Source organism: Patagioenas fasciata, chromosome Z, assembly GCF_037038585.1.
Source record: "Patagioenas fasciata isolate bPatFas1 chromosome Z, bPatFas1.hap1, whole genome shotgun sequence".
In the NCBI taxonomy this organism is placed as follows: Eukaryota; Metazoa; Chordata; class Aves; order Columbiformes; family Columbidae; genus Patagioenas; species Patagioenas fasciata.
Window position 1 is genome coordinate 8,166,186 of NC_092560.1, and position 17,548 is coordinate 8,183,733.

Consider the following 17,548-nt stretch of genomic DNA (forward strand, 5'->3'; position numbering starts at 1 on the left):
CCTGTTTTCTCTTGTGGTTTCTTCCTTTTTTTTTCTCACCCTGGGGAGAGCCTCTTAAACCTTTCCATCCCACAGTCGTATGAGTTAGAGAAAACCACAGTCAGTCAGTTCTGATTTTATCTAAAGTGAGCTCATTTTACCTTCTGTCCTCTGAAAGGCTTGCCAGATCTTCAGGGTGCCTCAGGGAGTCTGCTGCCCTCTCAGAGGTGGTTGGATGCAAAGCTGGAGGTGCCTACAACAGAAATGTCGGATTTGGCACGTGGCAAGAGACAACCTGGAGCAGTGACTGTCTGCCCCATTGCTACCTTAGCTCTCCAGAGGAGATCACTTTGGCTAGTTGGCATCAGCCACGTTTCACACAGTCCCCCTGCATCCCCTCAAATAGATTTGATGAAGCTCTGATCAAGTAGGACCTGTGCAAAACCGCTCTGAATACCCTCATTACAGTTTAGCTAAGCCAACTCTAACGAGATTGTCACACTGGGTCTCTTTTCATAGGCATTTTCTGGGTCTGTTGCTTGACTAAGCACACTTCCCCAGGTTTCCTTACTGTGTCTCCTCCCAGGGGCGGGAGGAACAACCCAAACCCACCCCAGCTCTACAGCCAGGCAGAGGCACAGCAGCCACTCGGGCTCACCGCAAACTCCCCTCCTACACCAGACATGCTGTCAGCGTCTGGGGACCTGACCAACCCCTCCAGTTTCAGATGCCAGCACCATATCTCCCCCAGCTGCTTTGAGGACCCCAAGCAGAGATGGGGGTGCATGTAGAAAGGCTCTTGCCTGAGGCTCAGTGCCTGCTGGGACTGCAAGGACACTCTGTTCTCCCAAAAGCACATCTAGAGAGAAAAAGTGCTTGTAGCAACATGACTTCCTGGCAGTAAAAAACAGGGCAAGCGAGACGCACCCAACGCCCTACACTACTTCTGTTTGCAGCTCTCTGATGCAGTTTCTGCAGGCCTCAGCTCCTCTTCAAAGTGTTCATGCCACAAGAGGCAGTGGCCACACAGAGGCCACAGGACAAGTGGGGCTGAGAGGAAAACACAGGATGCCCAGCCCCCACAGAAGTAGTGCAAAGATTTCTGGTGTCCTGAGCCCTGGCCTGTGACAACCTCAGTCCCTCCCATTCCCTCTGGATCTCTCTGTGGGGCCTGGTGACTCCTTGGCTGCTGGACAGCAGAGGTCATTTGGCTCTTCCCCAAGAAGTCGCTGCAGTTTTCAATCAGAAAGTGCACCAGCATGTTCACCTGCACACATCAAAGCCTTGCTCTCAACTCAGCTGCCTGAAAAGGCACCAAGCAGCCTTTCATGCTCCTGAGCCAGGCCTCTGCGCAGAAGGCTGTGGGGCTGCCACCCTCACCAGTGTTTGCTTCAGGGAGGAGAAGGCATCCAGAGAGCTGTCAGCAGCCAAGTTTTGATGAGCGTACCTTCTCTTGACCTCCAGCATGACCTCCAGCAGGAGCAGCTTCTTGTTGGGTGGTCTCAGCAGGTTGGGCCCAATGCAGATGGCCAGGTTGTTGGAGGTCATCCTCCTGGTGGCTGCGTTGTGGCTGATGTGCTGGAGGAGGGACAGCAGCCATTAGAGGAACAAAAGATTGGCCATGGGCAACTTCTTGGTCACCCTGAGGGAATGAGAATACAAGGTGAATAAATGTGCCTACATCATTCCGGGTGCTCTTGGCCAGTGGTCAGGGCTCCTGCTCAACACACAGGCTGCTGGCCAAACTTATGCTTTCAGATCCTCCATCTTCTTATCCATGCTGCTGTTCTCCATGGTCATTCACAAGGAACTTGGAGGGGATGCTTCTGAGGAAGTCCTGCAACACCAAGGGCTGCAGGTGAGGCCTAGAACAGGCCAGGCCACCAGTAACTCCTCCAGCCACAGGCCAGAAGTGCTCAGCTTCAAGACAACGGCCAGCAGATCCACAGGTTGTGGCTTCCCAGATCGAAGTCCAGGCCACAGTCCAGGGTCTCGCGCAGCTCCTGCACTTCTGTCCCACTGACAGCTCTGTGGAGTATCCCCTACATTGATGGCCCTGTCCGGCCTCCACCCCCCTGCGTGGCTGTGCTGCGGTTTGACTCCTAAGGGGCCTGAACTCAGCCCTGATGCCCGCTGGCAAGAATGCTGGCACAAGGGATGATCCCAGCTTCCTGCCTGAGGATTCATCAACAAATAACATCTCCTCAGTCCAAAAAATCATACAGCAGACATTGTCACAACAGATAAAAACCTACTTTATTTTGAACATCAACTATGTGGGAGCAAACATTTTAGAAACACTTTCTTGCGACTTCAAAAACACTTTATTATGAACAGCAACTTCAGGTGTCACAGGGGTTTAATTGATAACTAGAAAACACCTCCTGCAAAGAGAGTCAGAAAGCACTGATAAACCTACAAAGGCAGGAATAGGCAAGACTTGGTTCCCCCTTCCTTGAGGAACAGCATTTACAAGGAGTTGTTGACAGCCCAGCAGAGAGAGCTGTGGCTGCGGTGGCTCCGATACGGCTCTGGTGCCCTATCCCCGTGGGTGATGCCCTGAGAGACCTGTGCCTGTGCAGAGATGCCCAGTGCCCCTGTGCCACGCAGCAGGGCTCCATCAGGAGCCCCTGGGGAGCTGTGACACCCAGTTATTTACAAACCCCACGCAGCACCATCCCTTGGCATTCCTTGCCAGTGAGTTGGACTGAGAGCAGTGCTGAGAGCTGGGAAAGATGGGCAGCAGAGCGTGGTACACACCTGGGCTTCCTGTCCCTCTGCACCTTCTGGCACATTTTCCTTGCTCCATCCCCCAAAATGTTTCTCTTCCTCCTCTTCTTTTCCATCTTTCTGGCACTCTCCTATTCCCAGGCCAGTTTCCTCTTGAGGTTTCTTCTCTTTTCCTTGTCCTGGGGAGACCCTGCAAACCTGTCCATCCCACAGTGCTATGAGTTAGGGAAAGCAACAGTCGATCAGTTCTGATTTTAAGCAAAGTGAGCTCATTTTACCTTCTGTGATCTGAAAGACTCCTCAGCTGTTCCAGGTGCTGCAGGGACTCTGCCGCACTCTTGGGTGTGATTGGAGTCAAAACTCGAGGTGACTAAATGAGAAATTTGGGAGTTAACAGATGACAAGAGATGACTTGGAGTTGCAGGAGACAGACTGTCAAATCACCACCTGAGCTTTAAGGAGAAGGTGCTGGTTGGCATTGTTTGTTTTCCTTACAATGTATAATTCCATGGGGAGAAGAAATCCCAGATGTGTGAGGTATCTGCTGCCAGGAGGCACAGCAGCTCCTTGGCCTCATCAGAAACGTTCCTCCGACCCAAGACATGTTGTCCCGGTGTTTGTGGAGCTGCCATACCTCTGCCATTTTACCCTCCACCACTGTGTCTCCCCCAGCTTCTTTGAGGTTGTCCAGGCGAGATGGGCATGCATCCAGAAAGGTTTTTACCTCATGGTCCTCATCTGTTCTGCCTGCAGGGCCACTTTTCTCTTCCAAATGAAGGTCTAGAAAGCAAAAGCACATGCAGCAAAGGGCCTAATTGGAATGAAGCAGCACATAAAGCAAACCCATGCCAAAGCCCTACACAAATTGTCTTCTCAATGCAGATGTTTCTTGTATCTCAAGCGAAGTCTATGACAACAATCAGTCCCTCCCCTTACCTGTCGATCTTTCCATGGGTGCTGATGACTCCTTGGCTGATGGACAGGAGAGACCAGCCACCTCATCCTGAAAGATGTCACCATAGTTCTCAATCATAAACTCTACCAGCATGTTCACCTGCACACATCAAAGCCTTTGTTTGAGCCCAGCTGCCTGAAAGGCACCAAGCAGCCTTTCAGGTTCCTGAGCCTGGCCTCTGCGCAGAATGCTGTGGCTGTGGGGCTGCCACCCCACCAGCGTTGGCTCCAGGGGAGAGAAGTTATCCAGAGAGCTGCGAGCAGCCAAGCTCCGATGGGCCGGGAAGGCTGCAGTCAGCTGGTCCAGACAGCGTGCCTTCTGTGTGACCTCCAGCATGGCCTCCAGAGGGAGCAGCTCCTCCTTGGGTGGGCTCAGCAGGTTGGGCCCAATGCAGGTGGCCAGGTTGTTGGAGCTCATCCTCCTGATGTGCTGGAGAGGAGTCAGCAGCTTCTTCAAGAGGAGGAGATTGGCCTCTGGCAACTTCTTGGCCACTCTGAGGAAAAAGGAACACAGGGTGAACAAAGAAGATACTTCCCACAGTTTTCCAGGTAGTCTTGGCAAGTGGTCACAGCTCCTGCTGAACACTCAGGTCACTACCTGCACTTACACTTTCACCTCCTCCATCTTCTCCTCCATGCTGGTCTTCTGCATGGCTGACATCCACATCTTGTAGAGGTCGATCACAAGGAACTTGGAGGGGATGTTTCTGAGGAAGGCGCCCTAGAACAGGCCAGGCCAGCCAGGAGCTCCTCCAGCCACAGGCCAGAAGTGCTCACCTTCAAGATGACGGCCAGCAGATCCACAGGTTGGCTTCCCAGATCCAAGTCCAGGCCGCAGTCCAGGGCCTTGTGCAGCTCCTGATCCGCTGTCCCACTGACAGCCCTGTGCAATATCCCCTCTATCAATGGTCCTTCCCCCTGCAGGACAGCCAGCAGCTCCTGCAGGAGAAGCAGGGGGACAGATGCTAGTCTGAGGAGATGCCTTCCAACAGTGGTGGCCAGAGCACTGCTTCACATCAGTCTCCTTGGCCCCAAAACATGCTGTGACCATAAGTGTGTTCTGGTGTGAAGAGCCCAGTCCCCCATCTTGGCAGCCCCTGAGGACACCCAGCATTTCTGTGGAGCGTCTGAAGGATGGGGACTCCCTGTCCAGACTGGTTACCTGGATGGGCTGGGGCAGCGTGATGTCCTCCCCGCAGAGGGCTGCCAGGGGCCGGCCAAAGAGCGCCCTGCTGCAGCGGAGCCTGCCTGCCCTGGCGCCTGGGCAGCGGCCGAGCTGTGCTGCAGAGCAAAGGGCCAGGGCAGCCCCTCCTGCTGCTGCTGCTGCCTCCTGCTGCAAAGGAAAACAGAGCGAGAGCCTGTCACTGGAGCCTGTCTGCCCCGTGCGGGGCTGAGCGCTGCGGCAGGACGGGCAAGGAGTGGCAGCTGGAGCCACGGCCGTGGCTCAGTGGCTCCAGTTCAGAGGCTCCTGAAAGCTGGCATGCCAGTGGGACAGCCTGGGACAGCCCTGTCCCGGCCCTCCTCCAAGCTGTGGGCAGCAGCAGAGGCTGCATGTCCCCACAGACCCACATCCAGTGGCTGCTGCCCAGAGGTTGTCCTTGCTCCTCCAGATGACATCCTCCCTTGGGCTGCCCAACCTGTATGGTGACACTTGGGGGACAAGGGAGCACAGCTCCACTGCTTGCAAGAGGTTGCCTTTCTTTCCAAAACTCACCTGGTGAGCAGCCAGGTCTCTCCTTTCCAGATGGGGCCAGTGAAGGCCCTTGCTTGGGATCAGCCTTGCTTGAGGGTCTCCCTCCCTCCAGCACAATGTCACCCCCCTTGCCACACATCCCTGGCACCCCGGCACAGCCAGAGATGAGTGAAAGGCAGCCATTCACACCCTGCAAGGCGCTCCATCAGCCTCTCCAGGCTCCTGGCACTGAGCGTCCTCCACTGGACAAGTAGGAGGAGGGGAAGCAGGCGAGTAGCCATTCCTCGGAGTGGAGGAAGAGTGCTCGGGGACAGAGCCCAGGCCAGAGAGACACTCATGGTATGGTGGAGGCTTAGCTCCTTCTCCAGGAGCTTGAGTGAAGGCAGGTGGGTCACTCGGGCTCTCCCTGCACATTCTGGTGTCCTGCGCACCAGGAGGGGAGAGGGAGAGAGCCAGGTGAGCCCCAAGCTGCATTTTCTCTCTTGACAGGTAGCTCCGCCCGAGAGCTGTCTGCAGCCGCAGCCGTGGGGGCTCCTCTCCCCAGCTAGGGAGCTGTGTTCCCCTGTCTGCTGCGCCTGGAGCGTTCCCCACCTTACCTCAGCAGTGTGCCCAGCCACAGCTCCTTCAGCACCCAGGAGCTGCAGAAAGAGAGGAGAAAGGGTGTAAGGCCCCACTGCTTCCCAACCCATGGGCAGAGTCAGGAGCTGCATGGCCCTGCCCCATGGAGAGGGACAGAGGGACAGGAGGGAGCCCTGTGGGGCAGGACAGAGGTGCTGCCCAAGCCCTGGTTCCCTGTGTCTGCCAGACCAGCTGCTGTTGCCCTACCCTTCTGGGCACCAAGAGGTGAGCATGGGATGCAGGACATGGCCATGTCCCCATCCCTCCCTTCCCAGACTCTGCATAGAGGGCAGAGGCCATTTCCAGGCTGGTGTGGGCAGAGTTGGGAACCTCTCCTGCCTGGCCATGGCACGTGGCAGCACAACTCGCCTGAAATGGGCAACACGGGAGCCGGTGGGCCAGATGATGATGAGGCAGGTCCTGTCCTCATTTCCACTCTTCTCCTCTTCCTTCTCTTCTTCTTTCCCCACTGCCTCCTTCCCACTCAGCATCCAGAGCTGGCCCAGGGCCAGGCAGAGCTCTGGGCGCAGGCTGGTGCCACGTCTGCAGAGGAGATGTAGGCAGTGAGCTGAGGTGGCCTCCTCCTTGGAGTTCCCTTGGGCACATCCTGGTCCCCCCCTGCCCTTGGCATGGACATTGGTGCATCCAGCACCTGGGGCAGCTGCCAGGGTGACCCTGCCCAGGTCCCAGGTCTCAGCATGGGGGGTGAAAGGCAGCTGGATTTGAGTCTCTTACTGCAACTCGGTGATGAGCAGTTCCTCCTGGGGGAGGAGAAGGCATCTCTCGCTCCTCTTGATGCCCCAGGTCAGCCACACATCCTTGCTCAGCACTGGCTTGGTGTCACTGAGAGCCTGCCTGCCCAGCAGAGAGCATGAGGAATTCTGCTGCTGCAGGGTCTGGTTGTGTCCGTGTGTCCCTGAGCCGTGGGGGAAGCCCACCTGGAGCCGCAGCAGCAGTTGGCCTGGCCCATTCCGCCCAGGACAGGAGGACCCTGGCCATGCACCAAGGATGTGGCGCAGACGGCCACAGCGAGGATGGGACGTGGGTGCTGGTGCTGGTGCTGGTGCTGCTGCCAGGGCAGCGCTGCTGGGCCAGACTCTGCCTCCCGCCAGCACTGCTGTGTGCCAGCGCAGCTTCGTCCTGCTGTCTCGTGGCTGGTGGCTGACCAATAGTCCCAGTCCAATGGAAACTGTAAGGGACCTTGGTGGGCACTGGCCTGGGGATTCTCTCCAGTGTGGCCATGTCTGCCTTGCACTGAGAAGCCCCAAGCAGGACACAGCCCAGGGGAAGGACCGCCTACCTCCACTTGCTGCCCATGGTTTGACTACTCAAGTCCCGAAGCCGCCTTTGCCCCAAGGGCACTTTGCCAGATTGGTCATTGGTCATTCAAATTGGTCCTTCAGTCCCATGATTCTGTGATTCATCTGGGCCTCCACCATGACCCCAGGAGTCTGCACAGCTGCTGCCCAGATGGTGTCCCCCAGTATATATTGGGACAAGGCCCTTTCCTCCCCAGGTGCAGGGCCTTGCTCTTCCTCTGGTTGAACTGCAGGAGATTCCTGTCAGCTGCTTTCTCCAGCCTGTCCAGGTCCTTCTGGGTGGCAGCATGACCCTCTCGTGCCACTTGTGCGCCAGCTATCTGAGGTGCCTTCTGCCCCAGCATCCTGGTCACTGGAATGTGCTGCAGGGTGCAGCTCAGAGCCTTGCATAAATTGTCACGGAAGTTTCAGAACGCTAGGGGAAAATCCACATTATCATTTTGTGTTATATATACAGTGTCTCCGCTTTTTATTTCTGCAAGCTATTAAAGCTGTTTGAACCGTCTCATTTTTTGGTGGAAAGTCACGTCTCTTCGTATTGCTGATGTTGTGTGCAACATGGGATTGGGTTGTACTCTCACAGAGATCATTAGACAGTAGGCAGCCTAGATTATGAGATGGTAGAGAGCAGAATACCTGCATTAATTGTGCAAACACCAGTGATAGGAGTCTGCATCTAGCTCTTGAGTCAATGCAGAAAATTCAAAGGTGTCCAGAGCTCCACAGGCTATGGGTCAGCAGATTGAATTCACCATGTTCAAGAATGAAAAGGTACATAAGAAAGGCACATTCGATCTTGACTGCTACACTGTAATTTTTAGGAGCTATGAAGATAAATCATCCATACCCACTGGACTTGTGGCAAATGTTGTGTCTGCAGCCCTGCTCTTCTGTTCTCCCCGTAGGGTCCTGGTCAATCAAACAAGCTGTTTTCCCTGGAAATGACCATTGTGGCTGAAGACACACACCTCTTGCTGTACACCAGCCAAGCTGGAGGAATGTCTCTGGCACACATGCTGTGCAAGCTTTCAACCTCCGAGATGCTGGAATTCAGCCAGTTCCAATAGGAAGAAAAATTGCCATTTATCTTGAAAGAGAGGAGGAACCTCCAGTGCTGAAAAGCCCTTTGATTGCTGCTGAGAGCCACATGGAAACGAGGTGTGTGGTGATCTTAGGCAGGAATACTCCAGGTATGAAGGCTTTATCCTGGCCATACATGGCAGGAGAAGCACCAGAATGGAGTCCTACCCTGGTACCCATGACCTTCACACATTGAGCGGCCAACAGAGCCAGGGACAACTTTGTGTGCAAGGCACTCCCGATGGCAAAGAAAGGATCCAAAGTCAGCTTCGGATGGCGTGTGTCTGGTTGAACTGTAGATACTGAGCAATGCCTTGATTCAAATAGAAGAGATTAAGAGAATTAAAACCCTGCCCTTTTCAGGAAAAATGCAGGAAATCAGAGACATTTCCCAAAGGACCTTTCAGCTATTTGATGCTCTGGGGAGCAACAACATGGGGTCCAGTGGTTGATGCTCTGAGGGAAATGATAATGATGAGCTATTTCTGCCCATATTTTGAATGAGTTAGGTAGAACATCATTTATGTTATGAGAATGGAGATATCATAAGTCATAAGACTGTAGCAGGAGCAGAAGTACATCAATGCTTCTCATCTGGACCTTTAAAACTTAACTGGTCCTCCAGGATAGGGACACAGTTTATGTGGGAAGAGAAGGAAAGTGAAGTAGCCAGGGCTGACACACACAATCTCTTGCTCTGAGCAGTTAATTTGTCTTGAACATTGAGCAAACCTACTGATTCCCTTTCTTACACCTGAATATTTAAATTCATACCAGAGTTTCGTTTGTTTTGTCTTGTTTACAGTATGCCTGGGAAAACTCTCAGGTATTTTAAGCTTGGTTTCCTGATGAACACATCATTGTTGTTACAGCTATGTCTTCTCACTTATTCCAGAAGACAGAGCTTCTCTCAGGGGAGATAAGATTAGATTACTATAGATATGACATGAACCAATATTGACTTGGCATTAAAAAATTTTTTTGTTAAAACCTGTCAAGAGGCACAATAAGCGTAGTCTCATTTTAGTAATAGACTCTTGTAAAATGTGTTCTATTTTGATAATAGGAAGGTAGGATTATCCACCACATCTTAGAGTGCTTAATCAGGGAAATGAGGTTCCCCTCCACCCCACCACTTGTTCCACCTGGTCAAGTCTCAAGTGCCTCCCAAAAGCAGAGCTTTTGTGCAGCTGCTCCTGGGCTCACAGAAGTGCAGTTCACAGAAGAGATTCCCCTGCGCTTCGTTGGAGACACAACGTGCTCACAGGTACTAGCACAGGAAGGAGGGGGAGGCGGGGGGGAAGCACAGGGCTGCTTGCAGCCTGAGTGGGAAGAGCAGGCAGAAGGTTTTATGGCGCACTTAAAAACAACTAGTAAAACAATTAACTCACATTCCTGACAAGCTGCTTGATTTTCAGAGAGACGGTACACAGGAACACATGTACTGTAAAACTCGCAAATAACATGCTGATAGCAAACATTAGCATTCTCTACTGCTAATTTCAACACCAGTGCTTCCGTAACTTCTAAGTTTTCAATCTGCTTATTGATGGTCTCTTGAAGGTGGTCAATAAATTGCATGTAATTCTCATTGGGACCCTGATTAATAGTTGCAAATTATTTGGCTGCTTTGTTGGTTTCAGGCACCTCTCTCATAGCTTGATATTGCTGACTGTTGGATTCACTTGCTAATAGCTGATCTGATCTTTCACACAGTTCTTTTGCCCAGTTCTTATCCGGCGACTCCTTCTGTTCTCTTGTAGGAGTTAGAAGGATAGAAAGCGGTGAAGGCGGACACAAATCAGTAAAAGAATTGATATTACACTTATTTACGACTTTAGCATTCTCAACTTTCACCAGTCCTTTTGACAAATTATCTGACTCCAGTTCTTTGGACTTCTTGGTCTCTCCAGGGTCGTGTGATGGTACAGGAGGCCATCCACTCGGTAATTTTCCTCCCTCCGCTCCAGACTGTTGTATCATCGGGGGTGCCGAAGGCACAACAGGGCATGGAACAGGAAGGATATTGAAAACACGAACTGGATAAGCTTCACAGTTATTTTTAGAGTTCTTATCAGGCTGTAACGCTGCAAAAATTCCAGTAACCGCAGCCCGCTCAGCCTTAAATTCTTTTAAGGTGGAAATTATAAGCTTCCATGTAGTCGCTAATGATTTAGCTTCTTTATCTCCGTCACTAACCTTATCCCATAATTTCTGCCCTGTATCGTCCCAAAGTTCAATTTTAAAAGCTTTCTCAGCTTCTGTCGGGTAGCCGTTAGTTCTGCACCAAACCAACAGTCTACGTATGTTACTTTCTTCATATTTAAGTCCTCTCATAGAGAGAATATGCAGGAGGATTTTAACTATAGCTTCTTCCTCAGAGGATATATTCTGCCCCATAACTTCACTCTTCCCTCCTCCTGCTCCCAGCCGCTCACCTTTCCCGGGGCCTTCTTCAAGAAAATTTATCCGCGGAACGTCCGTACGTCTCCGCCCGGCTCTCAGTCCAGCTGAGCCGTCTCCGGCTGGGCCGCTCCAGGCTTTTCCCCGACCTTAGTGAGACGCTGTTCGGAGTATCATGTCGGGGTCACCATTTGTTGGAACGATAAAGGACTCAGCACTCCGATTCAATGTGAATCACGCAAAAGCCATTTATTACAGAAGCATGTCTCCTTATATACGCAACTATTCTCTAATCACGAATCCACGCTCCAAGCATGGATTCGCTAAGTGAGTATCATGGGCAGTCCACACGCTGGAGCCCCACTGATGATAGGTCCGACGACTCACGCCATGCTGAGGCCCTGTTAATGAAGAAACGCCCCTCTTTCTCACAGCAGATTCTGTTCTCAGCTTCTCAAAGTGGCCTTGAGATTCCTTTGGGCCTGACTAATTCAACAACATATCTCCATCTAACAAAACCCCTTCACAAAACAGTCTAGGTGTACAAGAGAGATCATGGTCAGCATGTTGTGTTCCTGTTGCAATGTCATGATGAAAGCATGGGGAAGATTTAGAAATGTCTTAAATACCTAGCTTTTGTGACCCATGTTTCACTTCAACCAACATCTCACAACCAACAAATACATTGATATTTTGATGTACCTTGTACATAATCCTTTTCATAATTAGTAGATCTTTCATTTGTATTATGATGAAGTATTCTGCAGCAGCCTGAGTACTTAATTTTGGCTCCACTACCATAGGTTAACTTGTACTCGCTGATGTAAATAACAGTAATAAAAGGAGCTGGAGACTATACAATAGACTTAACTTTTCTATTGAGACTGAAGATTGCCTGAATTCCACTCATCTTTCACACAAACACATTTTCCAATCCCTTATGAAGACAACTGCCCAAATACTCATAATTTGACTGAAATAAAATCACACACAAAACGGCTGTACTTGTTGTGGAAGAATACTTCTTTCACTGAAATTTTTCAGTTTCTCAATTCACTGTAACGAGCAGCTGCTTCCAAGATGTCTGGAGTCTTTCTTCATAGTCAGCCAGAAATGTGGTCCTAAAATGCCTACGTAATAGGAGGTTTCGTTTTCCCTCTACTTTTAACCTGATCCCAGTCTGCTTTAACATGAGCAGATGGGATATAAAAGAGTCCCAGGAAACACCTCACAGTGTTTTGTTAGCTGACAACACGTTTTTAGATGTTACTCCAACATGATTTTCAAATATTATTCCAACCAAGAAAGCGTCTAAGGAAACTTCAGAAGCACTAAGAACACTTATAAATGCCTAAATGCCTACTGAATGGAATCACTGATGAAGTTATTCCCCAAAACTGTAGAATCAAATATCTGCATTTCCTATAAAACATGTTGGCCATTGGTTTGGTTTTAGATGTTTGTTTTCCTACATGTTTAACTTAAAGCTAAAGGTCTCTTTTATTATTATTGTTATTATTTTTTATAATTTCAGTGGCAAAACCTTTCCAGTAACAACAAAACCTTAAAAAAAAAAAAAGGAAGAGATATTTACAGATATCAGTGAGTTGTTTTTCCTTTTTAATTTTTGTTTTATTATTTTATTTTCTATATTTATTTTCTGTACTTATTTTATTTTATTTTACTTTTTAATATGCCCATTTTAACTTTCAGTGTCCTACAGGGAAAGGGGATGCCCAAGGCAATCTGAATTGCTAGGCTGTCACAAGAAAATGTCAATAAAGAGAAATACTAATTTACTTGGAAAGAAGATGCATCCTTGCTCTATTTTCTTGATAAAATCAAAGGTCTGCTCTTTCCTGAAGGCAGGCTGGAGGCTTTGGTTTTTAGTAGTGAAAGAATTTACATTATCAATACACACAGCTTGAACACACAGCAGTAATGTGACAGAACGGTGAATAGGTGGGAAGTCCCGGTTGCTTTTATACGCACATTCACCTTCTTCCCTAATGAGACTGGCTGGTGTCATATCCCACTTTAGGAAACAGTGAGCCACATTAAATGCTGTGGAATACTGTAGAGATCTAAGGTAATGATTCCTCATTAGTGAGACATCCTGTACTGACAGTACAATCTGTGCAGCGTTAACGAGACAGACTGACCAGAGAGCTGCAGAGCAGGACTGTGAGCATCATCTTACAAGTCAAGTGACATAAGATCTCGTCTTGCTTGCCCTAGCAAAATGAAGGCTCAGAGATGCTTGGTGCTCATTTGACTTCTGTCAGCATAGTAAATGTTAAGAAGGGAAAATGTGCTAAGTAAAGTTGACTCAAAGGCACATATGTAAAAGTTGTCTATCCATAAACGAAGGCTGGAGTTGTGGCAGAAGTTCCTAAGCTGCTTTACGGCAACCGGGTTCTGCAGCAACATTCCCTTTAAAGCAAGTACAGTGAAAATAGTTACAACATGAAAAGGCTAAACTCCATCTTAAGAAGGGACTCATACAACAAGTTGCCATGTAGTAGACCAGACCTAATAACCGAATCAGTGTCTTCTAGGGCCATGCTCCTATTGCTTATGGAAAGAACATGAAGAACAGATGAAAATTTAAGTTGGATTCTTGGGCTCATTCTTTGGTAATTTGCACTAAGAAAACTTCTGAATTGTACAAATAGCTTGAGCTCTGAGGTGATGAATGTGTTTCTGAAACACAGGGACTTAGATGTGATTTTGCAAATTGTAATGAATTTTTGATGCCTATTTACTGATAATTTCAATTGTACATGTAATAATTAGGTCATCAAATAATTAGATAATGAATTCTAGATTAGATAGTTAGAAGTAGCTGCCTATAATTCTATTTCAACATACATTATCATTAAGAAAGAAATGAACATTAAAGTGATGGATTAATTACAAAGATTTCATACCACAGATGTTTAACATGCACTTAAAAAACCCAGAAGCCTCAGTCTACTATAACCTTAAAGTACTTTTGAAACAGACATATAAAAATTCTAAAGGGATTACTCCCTTTCTTAAAATTAAACGTATAAGTGCTCCACCAAATCTCGAAAGGAGTAGGGACCCACAGTGTGGATTGAAACTAACATCTCTGTCTATTCTACATTTGTATTTTAGTTACTTACCCCACGATGCAAATAATTTCAGAACCCTGACTAAAATCAGTCCGGCCAAGAAACAAAACTAAATCTTATAGTGTTGTGATGGTTTTGGCCAGGATAGAGTTATTCTTCTTATAGCATGTAGTATGGGACTATGTTTTGGATTTGTGCTGCAAACAGTGTAGATAACACAGGGATGTTTTAGTTATTTCTGAGCAGTGCTCGCACAGAGTCAAGGTCTTTTCTGTTTTTCACACCGCCCCACCAGCAAGGAGGTTGGGGATGCGCAAGATGTGAGGGGGAACAGCTGTGACAGCTGACCCGACTGACCAAGGGATATTCCGTGTTGCATGACACCATGCTCGGTATATAAAACTAGGGGAAGAAGACAGGGAGAATGTTCAGAGGGATGGTGTTTGTCTTCACCAGTAACCATTACATGTGTTGGAGCACAGCTGCCCTGGAGATGGTTGAACACCCGCTTGCCCATGGGAAGTGGTGAAGGAATTCCTTGTTTTGCTTCGTTTGCATGCGTGGCTTTTGCTTTACTCATTAACCTGTCTTTATCTCAACCCATGAATTTTCTCGCTTTTGCTCCTCTGGTTCTCTTGCCCATCTCACCAGTGGGGAGTGAGCAAGTGTCTGTGTTGGGCTCAGTTGTTGTCTGGAGTTAAACCACAAGAAGTGTGATGGAAGGCTAATTAGAAATTCCTCTTCTGTTGTTCTTCTGTTTACTGTCTTGCAAAAGATAATATAATCCTGTTAATGTACCATGAGAGCTACTCAGTCTGATAAATGCAATGTTTTACATTTGTGCTGTGAAAATCCACCAGAAAATCTCAAATGATGGCAGCAAAAAGTAATAGAAAGGGAAAAAGAAAACCCTCAAACCTCTCCTGCCTTCATTAACTTGACAGAGTTTTTCTGAAGCTTTTCATTCTTTGATTTCAAACCATTTATGAGATATCTCCTGGTAGCATCTGAGCAGAAACTCTTTGCTGTTATATAATGTGGCCTCTGTTCAGATGCCTATGCATTGCTCATAAATAACAGAGATTTTCACTTATTTACAGCAACCTGATGCAAACAAAGTATTTATTAGCTGTCCTTAAGAAATAACGAGTGTATAAATTGGCAACGTGTCTGACTTTGACAAACTGCTAAAGGACTCCTCTCTTACATTTCCTATGGATCGCAGCAAGCTGTGTACAAACAATCTTTTCCTCTGTGTGTGGCTCTGAGTGGATTACCTTCTGTGAGAAAGAATGGGAGAGCTGCACTTGACTGATGGAGCAACTGGCTAATTTTGATAGCAGTAGATTTGTGCCCCTTCTGAGCTCATGATACAGCACCTGCCATTAATGAGTGTCTTGTTTTTCATTCCGTTTGGAAAATATCTATGTATGGAATAGCAAACTGTCAGGTGTTCCTTTGCGGTAAAAAAATATTAAAGTTTTATTAATTATATTATACTAGTGTGTTATTTTTGGGTAAACTGCTCCTGAATATATGCTCTGAATAGACATCACCTAAAAATTTTTTTTTTTTTTTTTTTAGTCTTATTAATTATCGTTCTTATGCAAAGATGCTGCAATATCTTAGCGTCACATGATATCATATCTCCTCTATAATGAGCAAGGCTGCAATATCGTAGCTGCTGAGTAGGAACAGTCAAGGTATTCATCAGGAACCATACCTGCAGCTGCTGTGCAAAGATATTAGAATCGGTGGCTGTATGGTAATATATCTGGTAGGAGGCTGCTGTTTAAGATGCATTGTTGGGGAAAGAAGCCAACAGGAACAGCAGGATATTTCAGAAAGGAAAATACATATCAATGAAGAAGTGCTAAGTACACTCTTTCTGTACCAGGAAAATTTCATCCAGGGAAGTTTCTCACATTATCTTCTTGTTCCTTGCTAAATGAGAGCTTGTAATCTCAGGACTAGGCACTGAGGCTTCTTAAAGAAGCATCTCATTCTCACTTACATTATTAATTTATTCTCATTTGCTTACTGTGTATGTGAACATGTATGTGATAGAACACATTACACCTCAGACCTGTCATTTACTATTTGTCTGTACCAAAACCAATGCAGAGCCCTGGTTTGATACTGGTTATCCAGAGAAAGTGTATAAGTATCTCAGAATGCAAATATATCATGACTTGACATAGTCAGGTTAAAACTACTTGTTTTTTGAACATGTTCATTAGCAGTGTGGGGTACTGAAGGGCACAGTATGTTTTGTTTCTTCGCAGGTTTTTTTCTTTAAAATATGGTAGTTTCTCTTTTCCACCTGAAATTCATTGTACTTGAAGTTCCAGCTCTGAATTCTCACTGTTCACTATTGAAAGAAGAGCTAATTCATGCCTTGTATTATAAGGGATTGTTCTATCTTTCCAGCACCTGTAATGTTAGGGACACATTATGCATACTTCTATTTCACTGTGTTTGATGTATGAAACATATTTTATGTTTAATCAGCGAATACTTAAAATATAAAGATAATTCATCTGAATTACATGTGCTACTAATTGTTGCAGGCTTTCTAATAATATTGTTCATCAGAAGATGTTTCTGCTACTGGCTCTGGATTGCACTATCACAAGAAAACGAACACTCTTAGAAAGATCACCATGTATTTTTTGTGGTATCTCAGATGGTTTTCCCACTAAGGCAAAATGGTACATACTACAAACACTAGAACCAGTAAAATTAAAAAAAGAAACAAACAAAAAAACCCACAGTCCATCAACCTGATGAAACTGGTCTTCATTAAAAAACATTTTTTACACAACTTTATCCTCTTTGTCCCCTAGTACCTAATTCACAGCACCTAAATCAAGGATAATGCTGGAAACTACTGATCGTACTGCTCATGTTTACCATAATATACTTATTTATTACAAAGCTCAGATAACAGAGTCACAGAATTACAAAATCACAGAATAGTTGAGGTTGGAAGGAATCTCTGGAAGTTATTTGGTCCATACCCCCTACTCAAGCAAAGTCACCTACAACACGCTGCCTGGGACCACATCCAGATGGCTTATGAATTGCGGCAAGGATGAAGCATCCACATCCTCTCTGGCCAAGCTGTGCTGGGGCTCGATCACTGTCGCAGTAAAAAAGTGTTTCCTAATGTCCAGATGGAACCTTCTGTATCTCATTTGTGCCCAGATCTTTCGTTCACGTGTGTTTTCCTACAGTTCTTCATCAGAACAGGGAACTATAGTTCAAAACACAACAAAAAAACTTGGGTTTGAACACTGCCTTAAAATAGAGAAATATTAATGTTACTGCTGATTTGGCTGTTTTCTGCTCCAGTGCTTGTCCCTGTGTATGCACATCCAAATGAAAACGAGACACTGGCTTACATTCTCTATTTCAAGATGCTACAAACTCATCAATCTCTTTCCAGCTAGGCTAAGGTCTGGAAAAGTGAGAATGCTTTTCATTCAGAGAACCTGAGAAATCTAAATACCATGAGCATGGGAATTATGAGTGCAAGACCAATTAGTACTGTTTCTCTGTGTTCCTCAGTGTGCTGTGCAAATAGCAGTGGATAATGGTTAAATTGATTGGCATTTCTTCACTTCTTTTTTTTTTTTTTTTTTTTTTTTTGGTTCTTCGGTATTCAGGACCAA

At 47.1% G+C, this 17,548-nt stretch overlaps 1 protein-coding gene across 1 annotated transcript; it reads right to left on the bottom strand.

The window, feature by feature from the left end:
* Positions 1–2,886: 2,886 nt before the first annotated feature.
* LOC139826412 (T-cell activation Rho GTPase-activating protein-like) lies at positions 2,887–6,149 on the bottom strand. The gene is made up of 2 exons (XM_071802157.1): positions 4,272–6,149; positions 2,887–4,157 (listed from the first exon to the last, which is right to left on the bottom strand). The coding sequence occupies exons 1-2, from the start codon at positions 4,328–4,330 to the stop codon at positions 3,773–3,775; spliced, it is 444 nt and encodes a 147-aa protein (XP_071658258.1). The 5' UTR covers positions 4,331–6,149; the 3' UTR covers positions 2,887–3,772.
* Between the last annotated feature and the right edge of the window lie 11,399 nt (positions 6,150–17,548).

Coding starts and splice junctions, on each gene's coding strand:
- LOC139826412 (XM_071802157.1), bottom strand. CDS start 4,330: ATGTGGATGTCAGCCATGCAGAAGACCAGCATGGAGGAGAAGATGGAG. Junction 4,158..4,271: donor AAGATGGAGGAGGTGAAAGT/GTAAGTGCAGGT, acceptor CTTTTTCCTCAG/AGTGGCCAAGAAGTTGCCAG.